Source organism: Buceros rhinoceros, unplaced genomic scaffold (assembly GCF_000710305.1).
Source record: "Buceros rhinoceros silvestris isolate BGI_N320 unplaced genomic scaffold, ASM71030v1 scaffold40353, whole genome shotgun sequence".
Taxonomy (NCBI): domain Eukaryota; kingdom Metazoa; phylum Chordata; class Aves; order Bucerotiformes; family Bucerotidae; genus Buceros; species Buceros rhinoceros.
The window spans coordinates 2,757-17,120 of NW_010405144.1; the positions used below are offsets into that span (position 1 = coordinate 2,757).

A 14,364-nucleotide genomic window follows, 5' to 3' on the forward strand; every position below is an offset into this window, starting at 1 on the left:
CACGTGCTTCTCACAGAAATCGTCCTATATCAGTCTTTTCTAACTGTGCATACTTTTCACTCATCCATCTCTACCCGAGAGACCAAAGACTCAGGAACCAAACAGAAACCTCAGAGCTAGACTGGCAAACGAATGTCATCCTTCTAGGTAAACAACCACGTGTGGCATGTGCAGACATACGTACTTGACCTGGCATTGACATCATTACTTACAGAAAACCCAGGAATATATTGGATGTTTCATCGCAGCAGTGCACATGCCAACACCTGCAGATACAGCTTGCAGTCTGTTAGCAATGTGGCTCGTTGAAATGAAATATCACAAGTACGGTCATCAGAAATGTAATCACGTAAATTAGTGCAACCGGGACCGCGGTCAGGCAAACGGCTAATGAGTTTAACCTCTGACAAACACAAGGGAAGGCATTAGCAGTCAGAGCTCTGTTTAGCAAGATCAGGCCACTTTGTGCTTTGCTGTGCCGTCACAGAATACTGTTTGGTTTTGTATTGTGTCTTTTGTGCAAAAACAAGTAAATAAATAAGATGTTTTTAATAAAAGAACAAGGAGAAACTTGTAATGCACTTCCAATGGTATCGACTGATAGTAAGGCACAGAAGAGTGAGCTGCTGACTGTAAAAGGGATTTGTCCTTCCAGCGAAATCCATAGCAAACCTGGCTCTCCAGTGTCACCCTAAAACAGAACCTGAAAGAAAACCACAAAACGTACAGGGAAAATGAGACGCTTTCTTCTGGGAGAGTAGTGAGTGGAATGCATTGCCTCAGTCACAATGCAGGAGAAGGAACAATTAAGGTAAAAGCCTTACACAAAATAGTCAGCTCTTCTCTTTGTAGCACAGCTCTTGCATCCTCTTTTCTCAGATGTCTCTTTATCTTTCACACATCTTGAGTGAAAAGTCTGAAAAAGATAAATTGCTCTGCTTCCCATGAGGAATGATCTCTGCTACAGTGTAAGAGAATTTGGACGCATTCACGCAGGAACACAACTAGTTCTGCCCGAGAAAAAGGCCATTTGGGGCTCTAGGCAATTAAGGAAATAACTTAGAAATGTGGCAGAGAGTATATCATCCCTTTCTGATTTATTCTTTTATTTTATAGGCACGATCAATTAAGGAGCAGCGTTGGGGAGGGCCTCTTCTCTCAAGAAATCACTCCTTGGAGGAGGAATTTGAAAGAGCAAAGGCAGCTGTTGAGGTATTACTTCATTTACTCTTTTCATTTTCAGCTAATGTTCTATAGATTTCTTATTCATCTTGCAGCACAAGTATAGAAGAAAGTGGAAATTGGATTATTTAAAACACAGAAGAAGATACATTTCCTGGAGTTACTCATTTAAAATAGCAGTTTCTCTCTTAAAAAAAAAAAAATCAAACAAACAAACAAACAACACCCACCCCACCCCCCAAAAAAAAAAAACCTTAGTACTCATTTAAAATAGCAGTTTCTCTCTTAAAAAAAAAAAATCAAACAAACAAACAAACAACACCCACCCCACCCCCCAAAAAAAAAAACCTTAGCTATAAATTAAGAATAGTCAGAAAGAACTTTTCAATCTTGATTTTTATCACTATAGCCAGTGGGTAAAGAAAAATTCTCCATAAGCGTAACCACTTCCAAACTTAAAGTATAAGAATGACACATATTTTTGCCCAGCAACCGAATGCACGCAGTGACTTAGGTTCAGACACAAAACAATTCTCTGCAGTGAAACTGGAATCCAGTGTCACTGATAACTTGATAACGCACTGTGACAGATAACTGCAGTAACCATGCACCGAGGCATTTTCATAACCAGTGGCAGAATATTAAACACAGGAATAATCTCATTTCAGGACAAATCAATTTAGTTTGCAAAGATGCAGGTGTTTGGATAGTTCTATTGCACTTCTGGCGTTTTTTTCATGTACTATTTTTCCAACATGGAAAATGCCTCTTGAGTGTTGTCCTATACCACTAGTCCCAGTCAGAAACCCTGATCCCTCTAGAGACACGGTGGCATACAGGTTTGTTAGCAGAATCCAGTAACAATTAGATATAAACATTGATCCTGAGCATCACATCTGCACAGGGCTTCAGTCAGCAACCCTTCAAAATCCCGTCACCACAAAGAGCCAAGACAGCTGCCTCCCACCGTGGACAAAAGTCCAGGCTGAATTATGTAACAGCGTGTAACTGAAAAGAGTTTCTAGGATGGAAAGGATGAGGCTGTGAAATGGATTCCTCAAAACTGATTATTTTCAGCACAAACTGCCATCTCATTAGTCTCCAAACATCTAGAGCACTTGAGAGTTATTTGGGTTTAGACTTAAATTTTAGTGTCTGCATGTTAATACTTCTCTAAGTCAAGTTTCACACCATTGTAATTCCAGTGTCAGCAGTTGAACTATTCTAGATTAATACTGGTTGATTACAAATAAAACTAGGTCTAAATCATATGCTGCCTTCCAGCTAGAAACAGAATCTCTTACTTAAGAAATTAATATGATTTAGATTTTTTTCATGATATGCTAATGTAAGACCACATGATTTTACCATGGTTTCTTAGGATCTTATTGCACACAAAAAAATTCAGTGTACAAGGCTGAAACGGTCACAGTCAGTAAGTTAGCTCTTTTATAAACTATTATCTGAATGCGTTTTTCCTTTACTTTCTGAGTGCATTGTTTTTTCCTGACCAAATACATCCTTTATAAACAACTGCTGGTGATGCACAATGGATTTTTTTTATGTCACTCATCATACATGTGGCAGGAAACTCCTTTCCTTTAAAAGACTTTCTTTTAAATTGTCACTGCTTAAAATGGTCAAGATGTTCCTAACTGTACTGCGGACTGGTCCTTGAGGTGGGACATGTTGTGCTGTAATCTGACTGTGACACTTGCTGTGTTATGGTTGGTGGTTAAGAAAATGATGTCAGTACTCTTGAGATTGTCAGAAACCACCTGTGATGGGGAGTTCCCAGACATTCAGCAGAAAGAAAAATGAGTTGAGGTCAACAACATATTACAAGACATTATTGACTTCCTTTACAGAGTAAAGAGGAGAATATACTGTAAAAAAACCCCTGCTCATTACAAGGTGATTCTGAAGCACAAAGACCGGTTGTTAAAATGCTTTAAGTAGTCACAAAAGCAGCTATTAAAAAGAATCTAATTAAATGTTTCCCTAACTGTGTAGCTGGCTGTCTTAAGTTATTCTTCCCACTTAAAATAGAAACTTGGGCCAGGTAGTTAAAATGTAAAGGAAAGGATTCTTCAAGACGTTATAGAGCAGTTATTAACATTTGCATATGAAAAAGAGTTGAATTTTCATCCTAGTTAAAATGAAGTGGTAAGAAAGCCAGAGTGATTGAAATAAATTGCAGCCCATCTCAGAAAGATTAGTGCGTTCTTAAGCAGAGAATAGAAACAGTTCAAAAATTCATTTTTTAGGCTTTGGATGATTCTGTAAAATTCTTCAACTGGGAAAGCTCCAAGTGGCGAGATTAGCCAGAAAACTGATCAAGGAAAGGAAGCAAATCTCAGATTCTTTGTGGCCTAGTTCGAAAGGAATTAATTAACAATTCAGTAAATGAAGACACCAAAATTTATCCTCCACCCAGTATTCACTTTAGAGCTTTGGGAATGGTTTCAAGATGTCAGACTTTGAGATTAATGAAGATCTGTGAGGTAATTCTTTCTTAAGAAGGTTTAAAGATGTCTGTGCCATTGGGGAATCTTTTAAGAATAAAGAAGTAAGTAAATTAGCTTTTTTACTGCAGAGGGTCCAGATTCACTTGCAGTGATTGGGTGCTTGCAGACTTCACTCCCTTTTCTGTTATTCTGGAAATTGGATTTGATTTTTGCCTCATCCCATCGCTATATATGTGAGGAAAGCACAAAAAGTCTTCATAATCACTTCATGATTTCAAAGTGCCAAACTAAATATGTTTCAACATAATCATTCTAATAATTAGCTGCATTTTACCAAAAATTGGTATTCAGAACCATCCTGTAACTATACTGTATTAAAGCGATTGTTTTGTCATCCCCCATCCTGCTGGTAACGAGTTAGAATCAATAAAAATGAAACCAGGAAAACACAAAAACTTCCAACTGAGAGATGTCTCAGAGATGGGAAAAAAACCCCATTTTGGTATTTTCTTATTCCACGTTTCCCTGATGTAAAGATTAAACTGCAGACGTCACACTCGTTTTTGAGCTTACGCAAAAGAAATTTTGAGCTGTCCTTCTCAGCATCACTGTACTTACACCACCATGTCACAGGAGCCATCTGCTATGTAATGTACTGTTAGGAAGCATCAGAACATATTACAGCTGAATTATGTGACGAGAAAGGAAGAAGGTGGGGCTCATTTACTCTAGCCTAGGAAACAGTCATCAGCTTTGTGGTTCCCATGAATACCGGTTAGAACCTTTCTGTACCCAAGATATCCCTGTCTCACTGTTTCAACACCCCTTTTGGATGGGCCTAAGGCTGCCTAAGCACATTTTAAATTGGGATCTAGAAGCTTCAGTCATTCAGATGCTTTTTATTTGGTATTCTCTCAAATCACAATGGGAATCTTTGTCTTGATACACATTTTTTATCTCTAAAGTTTAACTAAAAAGGCATATTTCAAATACTGTTTTGAAAAGGAAATCTTATGTAGTTAGCACACGTTTAACTTACTGTGTCTTTCACATGACAAAGTATGTTGATGCAGTAATTTAAAGAAAGAAGAACGACAGAACCTTCTTATGCATTGGTCAAGAAGGAACACTGCAAATTAATTTTCAGCAGAACAAGACAGGCAAAATTCTATTCTAGAAGATATGAAAATAGGTTAGTTTAGAAATTAGGCAGCAACATTCAAAGTCCACTGCGCGCCTCCATCTCCCTGCTCCCCGCACCCCCCCACCCCACTGTGTTGTAGGAAGGAAAAAGCCTGAAAATGTTTTGCCTCCCATTTGTTTAACTGCTTCAGCATATTTTTGAACACTAAGAGTAAAAATAGCCTCTTTGACAAAACACAGAATATTCTGCTTGGAAGTAGTCAGATGGTATGATCATTTTTCCTGGTTGTCATTCCACTTAACTGCTGCTCTGAGAACATGTTAAATGTGTTCCACTGGTCTGAACACTTTTGGTACATCCAAAACAATTTGCCAGCACTAAGGTAGCAAAAACATTGAAAGGAGGTAATTTGCACCAGTCACATAGCAAACAGAGTTAAAATTAGATCTAGGAGTCTTGATCCAAAGCCAGATTTTCAGAAACACTCAATATTAATTTAATCTTCCTGCCACTGAAGTCAGTGAAAAAATTGCTACTAATGACATCTGAAATAGACTTCGGCCTTTACCGAAGACTGCAATATTATGGTCGTCTTCTTCCTCAAGGACATGAAGCTGTTCTGCTATTGCCTTTGTTATTTTCCACAGCAACAGTACAGCATTTTATCAGGTGCCTTAATTGCGTACGATTCAGTTGCTGAGCGCAGCTTTGCCATTTGAGCATCAGAAAGTACCTCAACATGCTGGAGGTACTGCAGGAGCTGGAGCTAGACCTGAAACCCATTAGGCCCAAACAAGCAAATCTTTCCTTCTACTGGCAGAATAACTGCTGGGTCCTGACCTGTGTCCAAGTGGTGTATGATGAGTTGATAGGCTTAATAGCAAACCAGGTCATCTCCCCACTACACTTTTCTCCCCCTTTGACTCCCTATTGACAGGCTCTCAGCACGGCTGCTTGGATGCACAGTCATCCATGAGGTTTTTGAGTGGAATATGCACACAGAGAACTTCCGGTCAACTAAACTGATGTGTTTAAGCAGCAAAATTTGAACTAAAGACCTAAACCCACTTATATGCTTGCTTATGAGCTGCAGAAATGTGACTTCATGTGTTCCCAAACCATTGATTCATAAGGGATTTGGGGGTAAAAATACAAGCAAAAATTCCAATATAAACTCATCTATCTGTCTGTAATGAGTTCTGAAAGTTAATCTGTTTAAAAAGGCATTACTAATTACTTTTCAGTAGTTTTAGAAGTATTAATCTGCAGGAAAGGGAAATTTCCACTCCTTTTCCTCATCCTAAATTTCAAAATTACTGCTAGTAAAAATGTGGTCAAGTAATTTTTTCTTCGGTGCAGGACAGATTTGCACTGAATGCAAAATAGCTGACAGAGTCATCTGTTGAACAGGATCGTTTAAGGGATTCAAGTGTCTCTAGCCATGGCTGATAAAAGAGGGAGGGATCCGGTTCATTACCCTGCCTTTTCAAACCCCAAGCGGACATTTCAGCACAATCTCACAACTATTTAAAAGACTGTACTTCCTTCAAACCCTGAATGAAAGCAATTCTGGAAGCCTCAGAAGTCACTCTGTAACAGAGTTGTCAAGTTCTGTTCACTCCTGTTACAGAGTGAAACCTCCTCTCCAGGAGTGACTGATGCACAGCCCTTTCCTAATCCACGCCAATGCAAGTCCTCCCAGTCCTGCCCACCTTGGCTCAAACGTTCTCCTTGCCAACTCATTCTAGATACGGTACTAGTCTGGGCTTTCCTTTCCCAAGTGCTGAAGGAGGGTGGTAGCAAGCCATGCAATCACAAACTGCGCTCTGTTCTTGCAAATCATGCCCGACTGTGGAGCAGCAGCAAAGCAGTCTTACTGCATATAATGAAGATTCGGGCAGAACTACCTGGACCACTTTATAATATCTTCGATTATTTTTTATCAGCACCTCAGTCTCAATCTCAGAATTATACATGCTGTGTCTTTGACATAAAGAAGCTGAGAAATGCTGCCCTCAGCAGTGTCAGGTCATGGAAGTTCTGGCCACAATCTTGTAGGAACTGGAGAACTTTGCTAAGGCTCACAGTGCTGAGCATACACAGAGCTGCTTTTCAGGGCTTGTGACTAATCTGTGGAGGCTGAAAATACAGCACCTTAACTTGGATTCTCCCCTCTTCTTTTTTTTTTTTTTATCCTATTTCTTGGCATCATTTTCTAGCAGCCAGAGTGGTTCCCTCATTCTGCTTGTTACACATCCTAAATCTTATTCCTATTCCATCACTTCTGTTTCTCTTGTACATGCATTTTTCCCTCTTGTCTTTGAGCTGAATGTTAATCTTACTGTAGAGTTTTCTAGTCTCTTACAGATTCCTCTCACCACCACAGTATATGATGCAATATTAGGATTTTGCCACTATGACAAAGAGCCCCATTTGTATTAATTCTCTTGTGCAAAACACACTCTAAGCTTTGCCATTACTCTTTTAAAAACGAAAATGATGCTGAATATACCAAAGAGGGATGCTTGTTATCTTTTAAACTGTTTTATTTGTTGTTATTCTTTCGCATGTTGCTTAGTTGATATTTTCTTTCTTTCTGACCAGGGACAAGCAGCATTCATTTCCTTCAAATTGTATGTAAAAATTTACTGTAAAGCAACAATAAGATGCAGTGTGAGCTGCTGCAAATCCTGCTTCAAACAGAACATACACTGCCTCTGAGATAAAGAGTTTTCTGTTGTCAAAATGCATTCCAATATAAAAGATGAAATATAATTACATGGAATCCCAATACGAGCTGTAGCGTTTCAGTCAGTATGATTATTAACAGAAGCAATACTGCTCAGCAAAACTGCCAGGCTCTGACCACTGGTAGAAGAAATTAAAAGCTTACTGTTTTATTTTAAATTTCTGTTGTTCATTTTCTTCCCTTTTTTCCTTCTAGTCAGACACAGAGTTTTGGGATAAAATGCAAGCGGAATGGGAAGAAATGGCTCGCAGAAACTGGATTTCAGAAAACCAGGAAGCACCAGGACATGTCACCATCTCGACCATTGAGAAGGTAACACAGAATTTTTAAAGACAGTCTATCTTTCCTGCAAAACACTGAGATGAGCCTCAGCTAATCAAGGTAACACAAGAAAATTCTTCGGACGCAGAAGCTCATTTTACCCAAAAGAGCTCATTCTCTTTAAGTGTCTGTGAGCAAGACACATCTAAAAGACCTTACCATAGCGAGAACACATTTCAACTTCCACACTGCCTGAATTCGGCTGAAAGGATCGTGAAGCAAACTGCTGGATCATGGGCGCTTTTGAAGATGGGCACTTAAGGAAGAGCACCAAACAAAAAAATCTGGGCTGGCACATGCAAAAGCGCTGCTGGCACTGCTGAAGATAGAAATTACAGAGTTCTCCCTCTCTTCTTCATTTCCTCCACTGTATGCTTTAACTTGATTTATATTATGTAGCTGATCTTAGCATACACAATTTACACTGCAGTGGCATGAAAAGAAAATGGCAAAATTTAAAGAAATTCTAAAATAAACTCAGGTGCCTGCAACACTGTTTGAGCTCTTGAAGGTTAATTGTCGATTTCAGGGTATTAACTGAACAGACATCAGGTTACAAGCACTGCAGGGAGACAACAGCTTGATGTGTGCTCTTTACCATCAAATTGGATGCACCCGGCTCATGCCAGGTTCAGTTCCGCTCTTATTGCGGGCACTGTGAGTTGTTGCCATTATCTTCGATGGGAGCAGGAAAGCACAGTATGAGTGCCAGTAAGTATAACTTCAGAGCTAAAGTGAAAATAAAGAGAGCAGAAACATAGATGTCCAGCGATGCTGAATTCTTTTTTTTGTTTGTTTTACACTTTTTGTCATTGAAATTTCATGGGGAAGCTCATACTTTTTTCATAGAACAAAGGATGTTTACATCCGGTTGGAAAACAGTGAATCATTCAATTTTAGAGAGTTGCCATTCCTCACTACAGCACTTCATCATGAGTTCATTATCTCTCTTCTCCAGGGTTATTATTTCCATACTGAAAATCCCTTCAAAGACTGGCCTGGTGCTTTTGAGGAAGGACTGAAAAAAATGAAAGAAGGTGACCTGCCAGTTACAATCTTATACCTGGAGGCTGCTATTCTACAGGAACCCAATGATGCAGAGGTATTCAGTCACTCGTGTGCCTTTTACTGATAAAGAAGACGGGAGCTCCCTTTCGCATGCAATGATGGAATGATTTTGGGGTCCAAACCATTGCTATCCATGACTGATCGAAAACAGATTTAATGCTAATGGTGGGTTTGGAATGGTGAAAGCCTTGAAACAGATAAAGCTGAGCTCTTCATAAGATGAGAATCTGTTTCTGAAACACAGTGTTTCCAAGCTGTCATTTAAAAGCATCCAAAAGAGACAATATTTCAAACCTTTCCTTCTTTTCCCAGTGTTTTCAGTCTTTTAAATGCCTCTATTGGAAAGTTGAACATTTTTAATTGAACAAGAATGTTGACAAATTTTTAAAGGTTATATCCATTTCTACAATATTGATGTTTTCAATGAGTATATATTTAGAGTCTGTTTTCTGTAAAACATAAAAAATATTTAAACTGCAAGTATCTAGGTCTCTTTCAATCTATTGCCACATTAAATTAAGCAGCAGTATTTTGAAAAGCAGAGAGAATCCCCAGAAGCTCTAGAAACCATTAAACCCGTACAACTTAATTGTTCTTCATCATTTTCCATAAAATTCTAACAAATTTTAAAATGTAGAATAACTCAAATTGAAGAAACGAGCATGTGACCATACACTGACAGAACATCTTTGCATTCATGGATTATAAATATTACCAGGCCCAAAGATACTCAAATCTGCATTGAGTTGTTCTGTTGGTTTGCATGATGGCAGTTGGGTGTATGTAACAAAATAACACAATGATGATTATTTTTGCAGGCCTGGCAGTTCCTGGGCATAACACAGGCAGAGAATGAAAATGAGCAAGCAGCCATTGTTGCCCTCCAAAGGTAGATGAAGATAATTGCTAAATATGGGGTCTGATGAGTATTAGGTAGTGGAGGCCTAGGTATATTTAGTGTCCTACTTACCGTGTAACATGAAACATTTATTTAACTAAGTAAAGCATTGACATAGACAAAGAAAACTTCCCAGTGACTTCAGAGGGTGGACTAGTCATTAATATTTCTGTTTTATTAAATAAGTGCAATATTTAATCTAGTAATTTAAGTAGTTGCACAAAAGAAAAGTTACATGGCCTGATAAACCTGAATTAGGCATAATGCAAACAAAGAGCCTTTTTGATATTCTAGCTACCTAGCCTCTCGTCTGTGGTCTGTCCTTTAATGACGAGCTCCCTTCAGCTGCTGATACTAAACTGACATTTTTAGGTTGATAGAGACATGAAGATCACGGTATGCTTGTATGTGAAATGTCAGTTCCAAAATATCAGGATTATTATTATCTTCCACTAGCAGATTCTCATGTTTCCATTCAAAGCAAGTACCCTCTCCACAGTCAGTCGCATCAGCAACGTTAACTACCAAGTCACTTCACCTAAGGATGCTTTAACTTATCTATACACAACCGATGATTTTGCCTAGATAGAAATCCAAGGGGTTGCCTGATTTAGGGCTTGCTCATCCTCACAGTTTTGAAACAAGCAACAGTGCTGTTCACAAAATAGACTAGATCCAGTTTTCAGTTAATGGTGTATCACGGTAGAAAGACTGCTCGAGTTGACTGGCTGAAGCTTTACCAGAGAAAAACTGAGAATTCTGCATGGCTGAGAAGATTCATGGAAGGAAAAATTTTGTTTTCAAAATACTTTTTTTTATAGAGCTCTAAACCATATTAAACTGTTCACTTGAATTTACATAAAACTCCTCTTTGTTTACTAAGCAGACACTATTGAAAATGAATCCACCTATATCAGGATTTATTTACTCATAACCAGAAGCATATGTTTGTGTACACATGTATGCACAGCCACATACATATGTGTGTGTATACATGTGTAATGCACTTATCGCAGAAAAGTAAGACAGAGTCTCTTTTTCAAAAGTGTTGTTGGGTAGATCTTACTTGTGTGAATGATTTTTTTTGTTTGTTTTTTACACAGATTATTTTGGAAGAATTTGGGAATTGTGTTTGGCTAAAAAAAACACACCTCAATATGATTTTATTTTCTGCCTAGGTGCTTGGAACTACAGCCAAACAACCTAAAAGCTCTGATGGCCCTGGCTGTAAGTTATACTAACACTGGCCATCAACAAGAAGCCTATCAAGCTCTAAGAAACTGGATAAAGCAAAATCCAAAGTACAAGTACATAGCGAAAAGCAAAAAAGGGTCCCCAGCACTTACCAGGAGAATGTCTAAGACATCAGATGAAAGGTAAATCCTGACGGTGGGAATTTTAATGGCATCACTAGAAATGACAGTGCGTGCAGTGCCCCCTTGCTCTGTGGAAGTCCAGCTTCTTCCCTGTGCTGGAAGACTCAGTGTCTCTAGTGGCAGGAGTAGGAAGCCAACACAGGACTTTTGGTTTAGCAGCCAAAGACTAAATCTTACACTATCCCTGGAAGTTAAAAATAAATAAAGCAGCTAAAAAGAGATGCTTCCTCTCAACTCCCATCACTTTCCTCTGACCCTGTCTGCTGCCTCTCTATTCCCACATCATACATCCTCATTCTTCAGCTGGTTCCAAATCCATTCCAGGCCTGTCTCCTCTCCTACATGTGCATGTTCTCCTACTGTTCCTCACATTTCTTATATCCCAACCCAGCCTCTTGAATTCAGGAATTACAGACATTTCGCAGTGGGACGTGGCTTCAGTTCACTGAAAATACTGAGAGGTAGCATCTGCTTGTTTAAAAGCCATTCTAGTTCTAACTCAAGAGACAGTGCAGTCATTTTACCTGACCTCAGCCTGTCTAATGGGAGCTGGCAGCCATTTTAAATAACAAAAGACATTATGAGTTGGCAGCCCTTTGTCCCGATTTCATGAGGTCAGTCAATAAGTATCTCTGAATTGCAAGATCTATGATAAAGTCATTAAAGGCATAAACATGATTTATAGAACGAAACCACTTGGTCCATCTCACTGCTTGTCATTCTGAAGACAGCCCTTATGTTTCACCTTTATCACCAACAAGCCCTGGGTTGACAAGATAATATGGTATTAGCAAAAGCAAAGAATGCAAGTTCTGCTTAACTGCTAAGTGTGTTATTCTACTTGGCTTCATCCCGCTGACATCTGGTGTTGTCAGTATGTTTTTGCAGCCTACAGTGAGTACAGAAGTCTTAAATTTTGGCATCTTTCTTCAGGAGTCTTGGCTAGTCACTTGATCACTTCTTAAGAATTACTGGTTTTGCCAGTGAAGAAATCTTTTAGGTTTGAGAAACTTGTCTAATTTTCATAGTTTTAATAAGCCTTCACATCATCTCTCTTGGGTTCATAGCAGTACTTCGACTTCATTACATAGGTGAACTTTTTCATTCTAGAACGAGTTTATAACTGCATCTGGAATTAAATCTTTGCCACGGTGAAGCTGAAGCAGCTTATTTTCAAACTCTAGAAGTATACCACTTCTGATACATCCACTACAAGGATTTTAATTTCTGGCTATATAATCAATATTGCAACATCTGTAAAGAACCTTAGGATGGAACTTTAACTTATTTTTCACCCTTATGTAGCTCATTACTGGAAGAAGTAAAGGATTTGTACCTGGAGGCTGCTCACCAGAATGGTGATATGATAGACCCTGACTTACAGACAGGACTTGGAGTTCTTTTTCACCTGAATGGAGAATTTAACAGAGCAATAGATGCATTTAGTGCTGCTTTAACTGTTCGGCCAGAGGTACATTTTATGCTTTTACATTCTTGACTATTTAGCTTTACAGGCCATTTTCTTTCTCCCCTCTTGCTCAGGCTAATATTAATGAGATGTCACTTCAGCCATCAAAATTTAATACCTGACATAGAAATGTTAATTACAAGACAGTCCCATTTAGAAGCAGATTTATACATGTCCAATTTCTAGCTTTATGTTGATTAATTGTACTAGTTATATAAAGTCTCCTATGATAACGAGTCAGAACCTCACATTCCGTGTCAGTTAAAAGAAGACATGATACTGTTATATTCTGCAGCCCTCCTTACTTTGCAATCAAAAATAAGCTATTATGTCCCTTAGTGATCTCTACAGTAGAAAAATCCTTTTCTCACCAGGACTATACATTATGGAACCGTCTTGGAGCAACCCTGGCAAACGGGGACCGAAGCGAAGAGGCTGTTGAGGCCTACACACGCGCTTTAGAAATACAACCTGGCTTCATTAGGTCCAGATACAATTTAGGGATAAGCTGCATCAACCTAGGGGCATACAGGTAAGTTACAAAAGTGTGTAACAAAAGAGTCCAGGGATCATAATAACCAAGTGAAAATTCGTTTCCTAGCTGGAGCTAAGAAAAAAGAAAATCATCAGAATATAGCTACATAATCTCAGCTACTGTAAAACATAATCACAGAAGTTTACAAAGTACTAAACAAAGCAATGAAGCTTTTCCCCTTCCACAAATTCTACGTGACAGAACTACTGGATGTCTATCAAAAGAAAAAAAATCCCTTATGCAGCAAGCTGCTTAAGCATTGTTGTAGCTGTAAGTGCAAGTACTCCCATTATAATCAGTGGGATCCTTCTCAAACTTAGTCCTGTGCTTAAGAGTTTTTCTAAAACAAAATGTAAGAGCTTGTCTTTAGAAAGGAAACTGAAGTTAAACTGCTTCAAGTAGCTACTGCCATCAAATACACTTTCGGTATATCCTTCAGGAATCAAGGGTGATATTCCAGGGTCCCAGCTGTGATCTTAAGAGGAAGGGGAGCGACATCCCCAGATGTATGAATGGACTGAGCTCTGCATTACGACAGTCATGTCCACTCCTTTAAAGAAAATCAAGCAAGAACAGCACAAAGAGACTGATGAACTGTGTTGTAAAACAGTATACTAGAGCTTAGTACAGAACTTTAGAAAGTTTTACTCTAGTTGTTAAGCAAATTACATTGCTTATTTGTTTTTTCTCCTCCCCTACAGAGAGGCTGTCAGCAATTTTCTCACTGCTCTCAGTTTGCAAAGAAAGAGCAGGAATCAACAGCAGGTTCCCCATCCCGCTCTATCAGGCAATATTTGGGCAGCACTTCGCATTGCTCTGTCTATGATGGACCAGCCAGAACTATTTCAAGCTGCCAACGTGGGTGATCTAGACATTCTGTTAAGAGCTTTTAATCTAGAGCCGTAATAAAAAGTATCCTCAAATTGATTAAACTGATTTAGGAAACAGAACTTTTTTATTACTCATCTCAAAATGACCACGTGTTCCAAAAGATCATGGCTGTAGATCAGTAAGGGAATTCTCTTGGACATTACTTAAAAAGGAAAAGTTCAAAAGCACAAAATACTGTAAATAAATTCCAACTCAAAGGATTGAAATGAGCTGTGGCTAAATCTGACAAAGCCCTGAACTAGATGAAATAACCATTTCTGAAGA

At 38.7% G+C, this 14,364-nt stretch overlaps 1 protein-coding gene across 1 annotated transcript; it reads left to right on the top strand.

The window, feature by feature from the left end:
• Positions 1-1,116: 1,116 nt before the first annotated feature.
• Positions 1,117-14,121, top strand: PEX5L (peroxisomal biogenesis factor 5-like; the record flags this gene model as incomplete). Its single annotated transcript, XM_010133596.1, has 8 exons — positions 1,117-1,212; positions 7,739-7,855; positions 8,823-8,966; positions 9,751-9,821; positions 11,009-11,206; positions 12,512-12,677; positions 13,049-13,206; positions 13,911-14,121. Coding segments are annotated over 8 exons (1,155 nt in total), but the record flags the coding sequence as incomplete, so codon positions are not given.
• Between the last annotated feature and the right edge of the window lie 243 nt (positions 14,122-14,364).